This window comes from Anomaloglossus baeobatrachus, chromosome 5, assembly GCF_048569485.1.
Source record: "Anomaloglossus baeobatrachus isolate aAnoBae1 chromosome 5, aAnoBae1.hap1, whole genome shotgun sequence".
Taxonomy (NCBI): Eukaryota; Metazoa; Chordata; class Amphibia; order Anura; family Aromobatidae; genus Anomaloglossus; species Anomaloglossus baeobatrachus.
The window spans coordinates 361,161,024-361,176,130 of record NC_134357.1 but is presented as its reverse complement, the minus strand read 5'-3'; the positions used below and the strand labels follow the sequence as shown (position 1 = coordinate 361,176,130).

General features: G+C 49.6%; 1 protein-coding gene across 1 annotated transcript in view; it reads right to left on the bottom strand.

Annotated features, from left to right (window-relative positions):
• TP53INP2 (tumor protein p53 inducible nuclear protein 2) overlaps positions 1 to 15,107 on the bottom strand; it is a 43,909-nt gene that overhangs the window by 6,682 nt on the left and 22,120 nt on the right. Inside the window, exons 2-3 of the mRNA XM_075349946.1 lie at positions 12,759 to 13,028; positions 179 to 488 (exon numbers count right to left, since the gene is read on the bottom strand). Of these exons, the coding sequence (XP_075206061.1) occupies positions 179 to 488; positions 12,759 to 12,876 (428 nt within the window). The 5' untranslated portion in view covers positions 12,877 to 13,028. The remainder of the gene's footprint in view (positions 1 to 178; positions 489 to 12,758; positions 13,029 to 15,107) is intronic.

Below are 15,107 nucleotides of genomic sequence, written 5' to 3'. Positions count from 1 at the left end.
TAGAAAAGTAAAAAAAAGATACCTCTAACCCCGTTACTGTGTCCTGTTCATCCTAACTTCTAGACTATCAATCCATAAGGTAGACAAATTAACTTTTATCTTATAGACCCCCCTCCATCCCCACACACTTGCCCTCATTTGTTCTGTACAATACATATTGTAAATGTATATTACATACCTGTCTCTGGTTAATTCAATGGTTTCTTGCTCCACCACGATGCTGCCACTGGTGATGTATACAGACATGCTTGGGTGCTCGATCAGGAGGTCTTCTAGCGGACTGCTTCCAACCGCATTGTGGCCAGGACCCTCTGCAGTGAAACAGGGGGGAGGGGTAACGAACCAGCTCTCGTCCATCGATTGGGGTGGGTGGGGGGGTATGGACCAACCAATCCTCTCACCCAGGGAGTGTGGCAGTGGGCTGGAGGCAATGCTGTCCGTTTGGCCTTCTGCCACATCTTCCCCACTTGAGGTTAAGGTGTAGCTATCTGATATGGCCAAGGAGTAAAGTTAGGAGTGGAAGAAAGATGGAGGGCCACATACATACAGTGTTAAAAAAAGAAGGGGTGGGGAATGGGAAAAAGGATGGGGAAGTTATTAGTTATGAAAACCATTATAGACGTCATATAGGTGTCTATCCTTACCAATGATTTTTTTTTGTTGACTATGCCATTAAATTCCCATTCAAAAACGTTCTGTGTTTATACAAGACATGCTTCTCATAAGTTATTTACATATCCTCTAGTTTGAAGATATCAGGGCTAGTATAATGTGTGCAATTATCTTATGTATTAGCCTGCTTTCACATATCAGTTTTTTGCCATCAGGCACGATCCGGCGAAAAGAGTGATGTGACAGATCCGGCGAAAAAACGATCAATTGCAACAGTTTTTTCCATCAGTTCCTTCCGTTTGACAGATCCGTTGTGATACTGAGCATGCTCAGTTCAAAAGACCGGATCCGGCAGCCGTAATCTGTTTTTTGCCGTATTACACTGGATCCGGCGTCCATAGGCTTCCATTATAAAACACGCCGTACGTCGCCGGATCCAGTGCGATACGGTTTTTCGCCGGAGACACTTCAACATTCCATCCGGCCGCGGGATGAGCAAATTTTGCCAGATCCGGTGAAAGCCATCCGGCACAATTCAGCGCTAATAGAAGTCTATGGGGGATAAAACGCATCCGCCGGCAACAGACGCCGGATGCGTTTTTGCCGGATTGTGCCTGATGGCAAAAACTGATGTGTGAAAGCAGTCTTAGATAGCTGACGTTTATTTCTTTCTCCAAAATGCCTCAACTCACATGCATGCTCATCTCAGTCAAGGTAAGCTAAACTACTCCCAAAAACCTGCCGGCGCTTAGAATATAAGGATTGGGCAGCTGAAATCCACCTGTCTGGTGCTGATCACCCATAACAATAGCTGGTCAGGGAGTGTCGGGAGACCCCTATAGATATTAGATGGTTGGTCTCAGCTAAATGATGATGCACATCAGATGTGTATGTCCCACGTGATATACAACCATACACACACAGTTACTTTTGGTTTCTTGTCCTTCACAGACTATTTTAATATACTTCAACTAATATATCAGACGCCTCCAAAACCTGACAAACTTGAAGGGAGCAGAGCTAAAAGGGCTTCTTCCTAGAATCATTGCTGGTGCAAACCATACCCTTCACTAATTTGACTTTCCCACATGTATATCTGACATATCAGAAGGTCATTTTGACTTTATATCCCATTAGTTAGGAGGATCCTATGCAAAACATTTCAGTCTGTTGAAGGACTACAGACAATTAATAGTACTACTAATGGGAGCGAATTGGATAATTGCACATATTATTCAATCCTAGATAATCCCAAATCATAGGGATGTTTAAGCAAAAAAAAAAGGTCATAAAAATTTGGTCGCCACAATATTTAATCAAGCCAATCTTTCACAAGGAAGCACATACAGATGAAATTCTTCTAAGGGTAACCATGAAGGGCTCAACTGGTCTAGAGCCAGAGTTTATGGGATACATAAGGTCCCCAACACCAAACTGAATAGGACACTTGGTAGGCACAAGATCTACAGTTCAAAATCCATAATGTTCTCTCCAGCCAAGTCAGGTGCAATATGTAGTTCAGCACAATGGTTCCTTAGAACTCACAGTCTAACCCTGTATGGCAGCCTTACATATGCCCTTATAGTAGAGGGTCCACTGCTATTGGTTACAGTACAAGCCAGTCCAGGGTGGCTTAAAAATAAACAACCAACCCATATTCTCATGCTAATCAACGTATGGCCCCCTGCCATTTCCACAACCTGCTACCCATGTACCAGATAGTCTCCTTGCCCTCTCGTCTAACAGGCAAGGTCACTTTACTGCTGCAACCAATTAACCAGCGGGGGACACAGGCAGAGTAGCTGAGAGAGCAGAGGCTATTAGGGGGTTATATTTTTTTCCACACTTTTTAATAAGGCCACAATGGAACCATTTGTACTATGAAATATAGTAGTGGACAACTGCTTTAAAGTGTCTATTTTTGAGGAAACTTAAAGTGGATTTCTATGCTGTCACAGGGATGCAGTTCACTGATAATTTTTTAAAATATATATTTATTTCATTGGTCAGATTTCTGTTTCTCTGATACAGGGATTCAAATCCATTGCATATAATAATAAAATATTGTCTGCATACAGCCACCACTAGAGGGAGCCTGAATGGCTTGTCTTCCAAACAAAAAAAAACAACAAAACATTTTATTCAGTAAATCTTGAAATAATAATAAGTTCCATAATTGCATGTGCTAAAAACAATTATACCAGTGCTGAGAATCTTATAAAAGTGCCCCTGTTATGACTGTTATTTGCTGTGTCTGAGCATGAAGAGATGCTCCAGTTCATGGTCAGCCCATACCACAACTCCTGGTCAAGGAGAAAGTATATATGATAAGTTAGTATACAGATTAAAACAGCAGGGGCTCGCTGCTGCTTCCTGAGTTAACACATTTCCCTGCCTGTTTTATCACAGGAACTAATGTTTCTACCAGATCTCCAGCCCTCTAAGCTCATTTTAAATCAAGTCACCGACTTAGGAGCTTCAGCTACCACTGAGTTTATAGGACACCGACTTGATTTATGGTGAGCTCAGAGGGATGGAGACACAGATGACACCAACTATAGTGATAAAACAAACAGGGAAATGTGTTACCTGGGAAAGTAGCAGCTGCGAGCCCCTGCTGTTCTATATGTATACTCACTTATCATAAGTGACTTATGCTGCCTCATCTGGCCAGGAGCAGTGATGTGTCAACCACGAACTGAAGCAGCTCTGCATGGTCAGATACAGCAAAGAGTATATAACACATTTACAAAATTCTCAGCACAGGAACATTTTTTATTTTTTTTTTTTTAAATACACTGTCATGGAACGTATTACTCATAGATCTATTAAATAAAATGTAACTTGTTCGTAGGCAAACCCTTTAAATTTATACATTGAACAGTAGAATAAAACAGTATATAGCAAGTTCCCCTGCTCCCTCTACAGGTAACTGAAGGCAGACAAAATGCTATCTGTGCCCTATATTTTTTAGATTAGGTCCACCTTTTTGGAAAGTGTGAGGTAAATCCGGAGATATGACGATAAATCATGATATTCAAGTATGTCAGGAAGCCCTCTCCTGGTGTCACCCCCCCTTTCCTTCACACAACTGGTTTAGCAACAAATCCCATGGCCATCTCCTGTGATATGGAGATGAGGTGGTGTGGGAACAATGGACACAGGATGACTCCCTGCCGTCACCCTGTAACAAGAGTTGTATCTCATTAGCAAGGCTATGGAACTAGTAGACAAGTCATGAAACCTCTCATTCTGTAGCTAAATTCATAACTGTCACAATGAGAGCATTGGCGTCCGCCTACGACGCTCCCAGGCCAAGTTATGGCCATATTCCATGTTGTGGATTTTGTCCATAACTCCAGCCAGGGGTGGAGCAGTGCTCCCTCTGAGGTCACGAAGGTAGGAGGGGACCTGGATTTGCCCAGGTTGATAACCCTACTTCGGCCATTTTCCAGTGTTCTTTCGCTGGGGGTCACGTGTAGGAAACATCTGTGGGAGTTCCTGGAAACCTGGTCTACAGCGCCCCCCTGTGGCCAGACGCACAAGGTAACTGATTGAATTGCATACCTGTTTGTAAACCATGCTTTATCTGTAACTGTACTCTGACATATGTATATTCTGTAGATTCCCTATTGTATATATTGTAGTTTCTAGTGTGCTTTAGGCTGATTAAATTATATAATTAATCTTGGGCTGTTCTGTTATCTCGATCTTGAATCCCACGTCTGTGTGTTCGGCTAATAGTTACCGTAAATCGGTTGGTGGCAGCGAATTGTGCCAAGGATTATTGTGGGGAGGCCAGTGAGATTCGGGGAGATTTTATATATTCCGCCCGCGGAGGTCGGGGGAATATATACCTTACTCTCACCGGGGACCCTTCAATAATCGGCATAAGTAGTATAGCGGCCTCCTTGCTTATTGTCGGGCAATTCCATAATTGGCCTGACTATAAGAGGGGCGCTAGAGAGCGCGTCACGTGCTCTGTCTGTCGGTCGGGAGGTATAAAGGAGGGGTGACCCCCACTTGTTACCCCCCGATTGTGACGTACTGGTAGCCAGCGCGGGGGATTTCTGAGTGACCCCCCCGGTGGTTTGTGACATATTGGTGGCAAGCGGTGGGATCGAGATAATAGTGTGTGTGAGTGTGAGACCCATACTCCCAGACACTAAAGACTGCCTGCAGCAGCTGTGGCTGCTGGGGTCTTCAGACTAGCTCAACACTAGAGTGTCAGAGTGCAGATACTGTAAGGTGTGTGGAGGCATCAGGTGTCAGTTCTGTGTCAGTGACCAAAAGTCTGCAAGAATGGCTGATGGCACCAGGAGCAGAGCTATGCAACTGGCCAATGCTAAAGCAGGACCCGAAGAGAGGGAGGACGGTGCTGTGGGCAGTAATGAGGAGGTTGCCCACGAGTCCTCCAGGAGCTCGACGCCAGAAAACCGTTCTGCAGAGGACAGCGCACAAGCTGGCAATTATGGACAAGATGAGGAGCAGCTCACCCAAGGGTCCTCAACGAGCCAGATGCCAGCCCTCCGCTCTGCAATGGACAGTGAATCACCAGGCTCCGCAGCGGGCCGCAGATCACCACGTGCCATTCCACCGAGCCTGGGAGGCTCGGATAGCCTTCTTCAAATGGCTATGGCCCTTCTCCAGGCTGGAGACCAGGAGGGCTACAAGGGACTCCTGGCAGAGCGCAGGGCAGAGCGGCAAGCAGCGCGTGAGGCTGCGGAGCGGCAGGCAGCGCGTGAAGAGCGCCAGGCAGAGCGTGAGGCTGCGGAGCGACGGCAACAGGCAGACCGGGACCACCAGCTGCAGCTAGCTCAGCTCCGGCCCTCATCAGCCACACGTGACCTTCAAGACACCAAACTTCCAAAGGTCCGTGTTGAGGACTTCCCAGTGCTGGAGAAGGATGGAGACTTGGACTCTTTCTTGACTGCTTTTGAACGGACTTGCTTGCAGCACCATCTGGACAAGGACCAGTGGGCCAAATACCTGACCCCCCGTTTAAGGGGTAAGGCCCTGGATATCCTTGGGGACTTGCCTGCTGAGGCAGATCAGGGCTACGACACCATCAAGCGGGCCCTGATCCAACAGTACAACCTCACTCCGGAGTCCTACCGCAAGAAGTTCCGGACCCTGCAGAAGGGACCAAAGGACTCCTGGGCTGACCACCGGCGGGCACTTGCCCGAGCTGCCGACCACTGGACCCAAGGCCTGCAGCTTTCCACCGGACCAGAGATCCTGGACTTGGTCATCACGGAGCAACTCTTGTGGAACTGCCCTGAGGATCTCCGCCAGTTCATCCGAGACCAGAAGCCAAAGGGGTCCACGGCTACAGCTGCCCTGGCCGATGACTACACCAACAATCGGGCTCCTGAAGCCAGGAGAGCAGCCACCAGCAGCACCTGGAGAGGGGGTAAGATGAACTCTGCGACTGCCCCACCTGCCCCTAGACTGCAGGGGGTGTCCCCCTCAACTCCCCTCTCCAGGCCCGTGGCAGAACCAAGACGGTGCCACCAGTGCAACCTACCTGGACACTTCAAGGCCATGTGCCCTCAGCGTCCCAAGGCCCCGGCTCCGTCCCCGTCCCAAGGGCCGCCCAAGGTGTATTGTGTGGGTGGGGGTGGTGGTAGGTCCCTGGACAGCTTCCAACCTGTCACCGTCGGCCGGTCTGTGACCATAGGACTGCGAGACAGCGCCTCGGAGGTGACTCTGGTGCGGCCTGAGATGGTGTCCCCCCAAGACTTGATCCCTGGAAAAACCCTCGCTGTCTCCGGGATTGGAGGCATTGACCCGGCGCTGCCTGTTGCTGACATTTATGTGGACTGGGGCGCAGGGCGAGGGGTGAGGGAGGTGGGGGTAACTGATCGGATCCCCGCAAACGTGCTACTTGGGACAGATTTGGGGCAGATAACCTCCCAGTTTGGGCCCCCACCAAGGGCTGAACCTTCAGCCAGTACGGACATGACTCCTGACAATGTTAATGTGTTATCTATGAATGATGTGAGAGAGGGGGGAGTGAACTCTGATATTTCTGCTTGCACAGACACCATAGACACACACACAGCTGCCGCTGTGACAGGGGAGGGGGTCAGAGAAAGGTGTGACAATGCCTCTACAAGTAACCAGCCTGTGAGCTGGGATCTGTTGCCCTCTGCAGGGATAAGCAGAGAGCAGGGTGCTGCAGGGGGAGGACCAGTGTGTGGGGTGGGGGCTACCACAGCAAATGTGGGGTCCCCAGAGATTTCACAGCGGGGTTCTGTTGCTGCAGGAGGGGAACAGGCAGGTGAGATTGGGGCCGGTCCAGGAGCGGAAGTGCTCCCAGGTAAGATCTCGGTGCATGGTTCCCCCACAACCGGGGTGTCAGGAAGCCAGGTAGGTCTGCCTGAACCGGCGACTTGGTCAGGAACGGAGGAGGAGCAGGCACGACCCACGGTCGCAGCGGCTGTGGCCGCTGTCACCCGCAGTGGGAGTGCTGGAAGCCAAGGGGCCTCCCGGAGGTCCGATAGCTCTTCCCCTTCTGACCAAGTGGCAGCCGAGTCAGGTGGAGGCCAGGACACAGGTCCCGGGGTACTGACTGAAGATGTGACAGTCTCGTCGATTCTGGCCACATCTAGTCAGGGGTTTCAGGCAGCGTTAGAAGCTGACGACAGCCTGAAAGCTCTTAAGGAGCAGGCGGCACAGCCTCCCTCGGACTCGGACCCGGAGCGAGTGGTCTGGGACCAAGGACGGCTGTACCGGGCCACGGTCCAGCAGGGTTCACCGGAGGCGTGGCCCAGGGACCGACAGTTGGTGGTACCCTATCCGTTCCGGACGGAGTTGTTGCGGATCGCACATGAGATTCCGATGGCCGGACACCTAGGGATCGCTAAGACCAAGGCCAGGTTAAACCAGCATTTCTACTGGCCAAAAATGGGGGCCGATGTGGCTGCCTACTGCCGTTCGTGTGAAACCTGTCAGAGTGGGGAAGGCGGGGCCACGCCCCAAAGCCCCACTAGTATCTCTGCCAATCATCGATGAGCCTTTCAGGAGGGTGGCTGTGGATCTGGTCGGCCCGCTGGCCATCCCCAGCAGCTCCGGGAAACGCTTCCTACTGACGGTAGTGGACTATGCCACCCGGTACCCAGAAGCAGTGGCCTTGTCGTCCATTCGGGCTGACAAGGTGGCCACCGCATTGCTGGAGATTTTCTCCCGAGTGGGTTTTCCCCAGGAAATGCTCACTGACCGGGGGACCCAATTCATGTCCCAGCTGATGGAGGCCCTCTGTAAGCAAGTCCAGGTGCGACATCTGGTGGCCAGCCCGTACCATCCACAGACTAATGGCCTGTGCGAGCGGTTCAATGGCACCTTAAAGCAGATGCTTAAGATGTTGGTCGACTCCCATGGGCGTGACTGGGAGCGGTATCTCCCACACCTGTTATTTGCTTACCGGGAGGTTCCACAGGCCTCAACAGGATTCTCACCGTTTGAGCTCCTGTACGGGCGACGTGTGCGGGGCCCCCTGGCTCTGGTGAAAGAGGCTTGGGAAGGGGATTTGGCCACCCCTGGAGTGTCGGTTATCGAGTATGTCATGCGCTTCCGGGACAAAATGCAGGCCTTGACGCAACTGGTACACGACAATATGGCTCAAGCCCAGGCCGATCAGAAGCGTTGGTACGACCAGAACGCTTGTGAGAGGACCTACCAAGTGGGTCAAAAGGTGTGGGTACTGGTCCCCGTACCACAGGACAAGCTTCAGGCAGCCTGGGAAGGCCCATACCTTGTGTACCAGCAGCTCAACCCTGTAACGTACCTGGTCACCCTGGACCCTGCCCGTGGAAGGCGGAAGCCCTTCCATGTGAACATGATGAAGGCACATCATGAGCGGGAGGCATGTGCGCTCCCCGTGTGCAACCTGCCCGAGGAGGGAGAAGCGGAAACCCTCTTGGATATGCTAGCCCAGGTTAGGGCAGGCGGATCCATTGAGGATGTGGAGGTTGGCCACCAGCTCTTGGAAGACCAACGGTCCCAGCTGTGGGCCACCCTCCTCCCCTTCCGGGGGTTGTTTACCAACCAGCCCGGAAGGACTGACTTGGCTGTCCATCACGTGGACACTGGGGATCATCCCCCGATCCGGCGTTCAGCATATCGGGTCTCCCTGGAGGTGCAGCAACACATGCGCCAGGAGATTGACGAGATGCTGAAGCTGGGGGTGATCCAGGCATCCAACAGCGCTTGGGCCTCGCCTGTAGTCCTCGTCCCTAAGAAGGACCGAACCACTCGGTTCTGCGTGGACTACAGGGGGCTCAATGCGGTCACGGTCGCCGATGCGTACCCAATGCCACGCATCGATGACCTGCTCGATCAGTTGGCCGGGGCTCAGTACCTGACCATCATGGATCTGAGCCGGGGATATTGGCAGATCCCCCTGACTCGCAAGGCCAGGGAACGCTCTGCCTTTATTACCCCATTTGGACTGTACGAGTCCACGGTGATGCCATTCGGGATGAGGAATGCCCCTGCCACTTTCCAGCGGATGGTCAACACCCTGCTCAAGGGACTTGAAGGGTACGCGGCCGCGTACCTGGATGACATTGCCGTCTTCAGTCCCACCTGGGAGGACCACCTAGAGCATCTAGCACAGGTGCTCAGGCGGATCCACCGGGCAGGTTTGACCATCAAGCCGGGAAAGTGTCAGCTGGCCATGAGCGAGGTCCAGTACCTCGGTCACCGGGTAGGCGGGAGAACACTGAAGCCCGAGCCTGAGAAAGTGGAGGCCATCGCATCCTGGCCCACCCCCAGGACCAAGAAGCAGGTGATGTCCTTCTTGGGGACCGCTGGGTACTATAGGAGGTTTGTTCCATGCTATAGTAGCCTGGCAAAGCCCTTGACGGACCTCACCAAGAAGAAGCTGCCCTCTGCAGTCGATTGGACAATGGACTGCGAGACAGCCTTCCGGGCCCTAAAGGACGCCCTGTCCAGCCCGCCCGTGCTACAGGCAGCCGACTTCACGCGGCCGTTTGTAGTACAGACCGACGCCAGTGACTTCGGCCTCGGTGCGGTGCTCAGCCAGGTGGACTCTGCGAGCCAAGAGCACCCAGTCTTGTACCTGAGCCGGAAGCTGTTACCGAGGGAAGTGGCCTATTCCACAATGGAGAAGGAGTGCCTGGCCATAGTGTGGGCCCTGCAGCGTCTGCAACCCTATCTATACGGGCGCCACTTCATCGTGGAGACGGACCACAATCCCCTCAGCTGGTTGCACACCGTCTCTGGGACGAATGGGCGATTGTTGCGATGGAGCCTTGCGCTCCAGCAATACAACTTCACCATTCGCCACAAAAGGGGCCGTGACCACGGTAACGCAGACGGGCTGTCCCGACAAGGAGAGGTCGCGGACGGGCGCACGGGGGAACACCGGAGTGTGCTGCCCCCTAGCGCCCTCAAAAGGGGGGAGGTGTGAGGTAAATCCGGAGATATGACGATAAATCATGATATTCAAGTATGTCAGGAAGCCCTCTCCTGGTGTCACCCCCCCTTTCCTTCACACAACTGGTTTAGCAACAAATCCCATGGCCATCTCCTGTGATATGGAGATGAGGTGGTGTGGGAACAATGGACACAGGATGACTCCCTGCCGTCACCCTGTAACAAGAGTTGTATCTCATTAGCAAGGCTATGGAACTAGTAGACAAGTCATGAAACCTCTCATTCTGTAGCTAAATTCATAACTGTCACAATGAGAGCATTGGCGTCCGCCTACGACGCTCCCAGGCCAAGTTATGGCCATATTCCATGTTGTGGATTTTGTCCATAACTCCAGCCAGGGGTGGAGCAGTGCTCCCTCTGAGGTCACGAAGGTAGGAGGGGACCTGGATTTGCCCAGGTTGATAACCCTACTTCGGCCATTTTCCAGTGTTCTTTCGCTGGGGGTCACGTGTAGGAAACATCTGTGGGAGTTCCTGGAAACCTGGTCTACAGCGCCCCCCTGTGGCCAGACGCACAAGGTAACTGATTGAATTGCATACCTGTTTGTAAACCATGCTTTATCTGTAACTGTACTCTGACATATGTATATTCTGTAGATTCCCTATTGTATATATTGTAGTTTCTAGTGTGCTTTAGGCTGATTAAATTATATAATTAATCTTGGGCTGTTCTGTTATCTCGATCTTGAATCCCACGTCTGTGTGTTCGGCTAATAGTTACCGTAAATCGGTTGGTGGCAGCGAATTGTGCCAAGGATTATTGTGGGGAGGCCAGTGAGATTCGGGGAGATTTTATATATTCCGCCCGCGGAGGTCGGGGGAATATATACCTTACTCTCACCGGGGACCCTTCAATAATCGGCATAAGTAGTATAGCGGCCTCCTGGCTTATTGTCGGGCAATTCCATAATTGGCCTGACTATAAGAGGGGCGCTAGAGAGCGCGTCACGTGCTCTGTCTGTCGGTCGGGAGGTATAAAGGAGGGGTGACCCCCACTTGTTACCCCCCGATTGTGACGTACTGGTAGCCAGCGCGGGGGATTTCTGAGTGACCCCCCCCCGGTGGTTTGTGACAGAAAGCATATAGATTTATTTTTTTTTGGGAGGGGGGGGGAATCTGTGATATAGATTCATTAATAAAAACAGTAGGATGTCAGAATTACTAAACTGTGTTGCCTATTTTAACTTCATTGTCTCCAAGTCCAGGATATCAGCTCCTAGCAGGTTCTGCAGCTCAGGCAAATAGTAAGCTGATTGCAGTGGCTGCGGCTTCACGCCACATGACAGAATTTGCATAGGTTTGAGCGCTAATAAGGAGCAGAGCTGATTAGCATGATGGTAGGAATGATGTCAGAATACAGATCTCCATCCTCACTGTGCACAGGTGTTTCCAAAATGTGTTCTCAATCTAATTTTAAAAGTTTCTGCTTGCATAACAAACAGATTGCTATTTATGCTAAAAAAATTATATATTATAATTATATAATCATACTATTAAATTTTGATAATGGACAATGTACGTGGAACTACTGCTCTGTGGGGTGGGTCTTTGAGAAGCAATTATTCACTTGTACACTTAGCCGGTGCATTTGCTATCCATTCATATTTGCGCTAGCAGAGCATTATGCTTTCTATTGAGTCGGTGCCGCGCTCTGGGTGCGCACTCAGGCAGGGGCTATCTGCCATTACCTAAGCTGCGCACTTCTCCGATGGCTAATGGGGAGGGGGTCTTAGGACTGGGAACTTCCTCCAATCTGCTTGCAATTTAAAGGGCATTAAAACAAAGTAACACATTTTTAGTTACTCTAGCAATTTTAATTTTTTGATGCAGAACCTGGGAAATGGGAGTGAAGTTCTCTTTTCGCAGGGTTCTGTCACAGTTTTTGCTACTGAATGCAGTATAATATAGGGGTATAGACCCAGATTCCAGCAGTGGATCATTTACTGAGTTACTTGCTATCATTTTGATAAAATCTGATTTATCTGCTGCATATCTACCAGTTTTCTGAATCCTGTTCTGTGTAACCCCACCCACACCACTAATTGGAGGCTTTCTGCCCATATACAGTGTACACAGAAAGTTGCCAATCAGTGATGGGGGCGGAGTTATACAGAGCTCATGAATATGCCTGACTAGTGGCAGTGTTACTAGTTCTCTAGTGTTAATCTCCTGCTGATAAAACAGTGATTTTATCAAAACTACACTAAGCAGTCCAATAAGTGACACATTGCTAGAATCAGGGTCTCTGCCTCTACATTATACCAACCTCAGATTAGGTGACAAAAAACTGGTGGCAGATTCCCTTTAAATGATGCATACTTTCGCCGCTATTGAAATTATTTGTGCAAGTCTACTAAAAGGTGCAGTGGAAGAAATTTTGGAAATATTCAACAATTAATGGTAACTATTGCTACTCTATGTAGCTTCTACTGCAGGCTGAGGAGCAAGTGCCACTGGGCCTTTAAATGAATCCCTGCCTGGAAACAGAGATACAAAGTTATTCCCTTAGACCTTTTTCCATAACAAAATATCATGTGCCTGAGAGCAGACACACAGCGTCCAGGGCTAAATTTAAGGCAGACCTCTGGAGAATGACTCAAGGAATGTTAATTGCGCTAACGGAGGAAATGTTAAGCAGTTGAAATAGGGCTGTGGAAAATTATCCTGTTATAGTGCACTCCTTACCTGGGATATCAATAATTAACCAGCCGTCATCTTCCTCCTCTGATACAAAAGCTTTTGGTTCTATGGGATCACTGGCTGGTCCCTCGCTGAAGAACAGTCGGGTCAAGCGTTGGAACATGGCTGATGCAAACCTTGGAGACTGATGGAGGCAATGAAAGTGGAAGTCGGAGGGGGTGTAAACAGGCGTGCGACGTTGCGTGGTTGGGTCAGCAGAGTCCTACTTGAGGATTTGTAAACATGAGACTTCTGTATGGCTTGGATGAAATAGCCCTGCAACAAGAAACACAACGTTAACTGACGACAATACATGTAGGCACTATGGCTGACTGCAGAGGTAGGAACGGATGTCTTATGCCTGTACTGCCCAATAGCAAATCTCATTTGAATGGCGAAATTATTCAACTCACCAAATCCGCCAACCTTCACTGAAACCTCAACCCTGCATCCAAAATGGTTCTTTAAATAGGTGGTCCAATCAGAACCCAATAAAACCTCTGGATAGGCAGTGGGCACCACCTGATCACAACAGACTGTTTTCCTCATGTGACAATATAATAGAAAAGTAACGCGTTCAATATTTCTCAGTATGAATCCTATGGCTATGTGCCCATGGGAGCTCGCAGGTACGGCCGCAGGTTTCCCGCAGCTGCTCACCGGATCCGCAGCTATTTTTAGCTGGGGTAGTCCAGCGAAATAGCTGCGGAAATTCATGCGACTTACTTGCGGAAGTCCCGTCCTCTATCTCCATAGTGGAGGGCCGGGAGTTCCGCAGGTAATTCTGCTGAAAGAATTGACATGCAATTACATGCAGCTGAGGGACATCCGCAGCATATTCCACAGCATCACGTATCCGCAGCTTGGACACAGCACTCCACATGTCCCATAGGATAACATGGGGATGGTCTGTGCATGGTGAAACCTGCGAATCTGGAAAATCCGCGGCTTTTCCGCAGATAAATCCGCAGGCTTAATATCCCGTGGGCACATAGCCTATAATTTCCACTAAATCTTTTTTGGTATAAAGGGTAAAACAGGCATTTTGCCATTTTCATGAAAGCATTGAATCGGGAAGACATATCATTGGTGCAATCTGTATGGCTTAACAGGTGCCCATTTCTACTACAAAACCAAGTGCAATTTTGAATTTTTATGAGCTCTTGGGCTGCAAACATACAGTATATTGTTCTTGAATTGTCACCAGCTAAATTGGCAATGAGGTGTGTGCATTTCAAAATGTACTAAAATACCTACTGTTTGCCATCTTCTCTAGTTTCTTCACCAGTCTGTTCCCAAGTGACCACTCTGCAGCTTTGCAGGCTCAAACAGGGGTTACTACTATGTGCAGTGCTTCTTTCCCAGTGTATATCTGTGGTCATTAAAAGGGAACCTGTCACCAGTTTTTTGCCCTATAAGCTGCGGCCACCGACAGTGAGCCATTATATACAGCATTCTAACATACGGTATATAAGAGCCCAGACCGCTGTGTAGGACATAAAAAAAAAAACCACTTTGTAATACTCACCTAAACCGGTCACTGTGGTGGATGTGGCTCATATGGGCTTCTTGGTCCTCCGGTGCCGGCGCCTCCTCTTTCGGCCATCTTCGTTTTCCTTCTGAAGCCTGTGTGCATGACTGGTCTATGTCATACACACTCGCCGGTCCCACGCATGCGCACTACAATACTTTGATCTGTCCTGCTCAGGGTAAATCAAAGTGCGCCTGCTCAGAACCTCAATGCTGGCGAGTGTGTACGACGTCGGACGCGTCATGTACCGCGGCTTCAGAAAATGGAGGACAAAGATGGCCGAAAAAGGAGGTGCCGGCATTGGAGGACGAAGGCGCCCATTTGAGCCACATCCACCGCAGCGACCGGTTTAAGTGAGTATTATAAAGTATTTTTTTATGTTCTACACAGCGGCCTGGGCACTTATATACAGCATTCTAACATCCTGTATATAAGAGCCCAGTGGTGGCCGCAGCTTATAGGGCAAAAAACTGTTGACAGGTTCCCTTTAAGAGGGAGGCTACATTCAGAGAGCAACAGCTGGTCCACACAAACCCCTTTGTGAACCACTTACTCTGTTTTCAAGTGACATGGACCAGAAAAGAACCGAAATAACACTGCAAACCAGCGTTCAGTGTTTTAATGCACTTACATACATATGTAGCATAGATTATGGATTAAAAGTGTGGATGAGGCGCTTTTCTTAAAAATTATTATCCTGAAATGTGTTTAGAATCACAAGTTTACAAATTAAAAAGGGAATCTGTCAACAGGAGAAATATATAATATAAAATTTATTTACTACAAAAATGGAACAGACAAAATTGTTGGCACAACAAAACCAC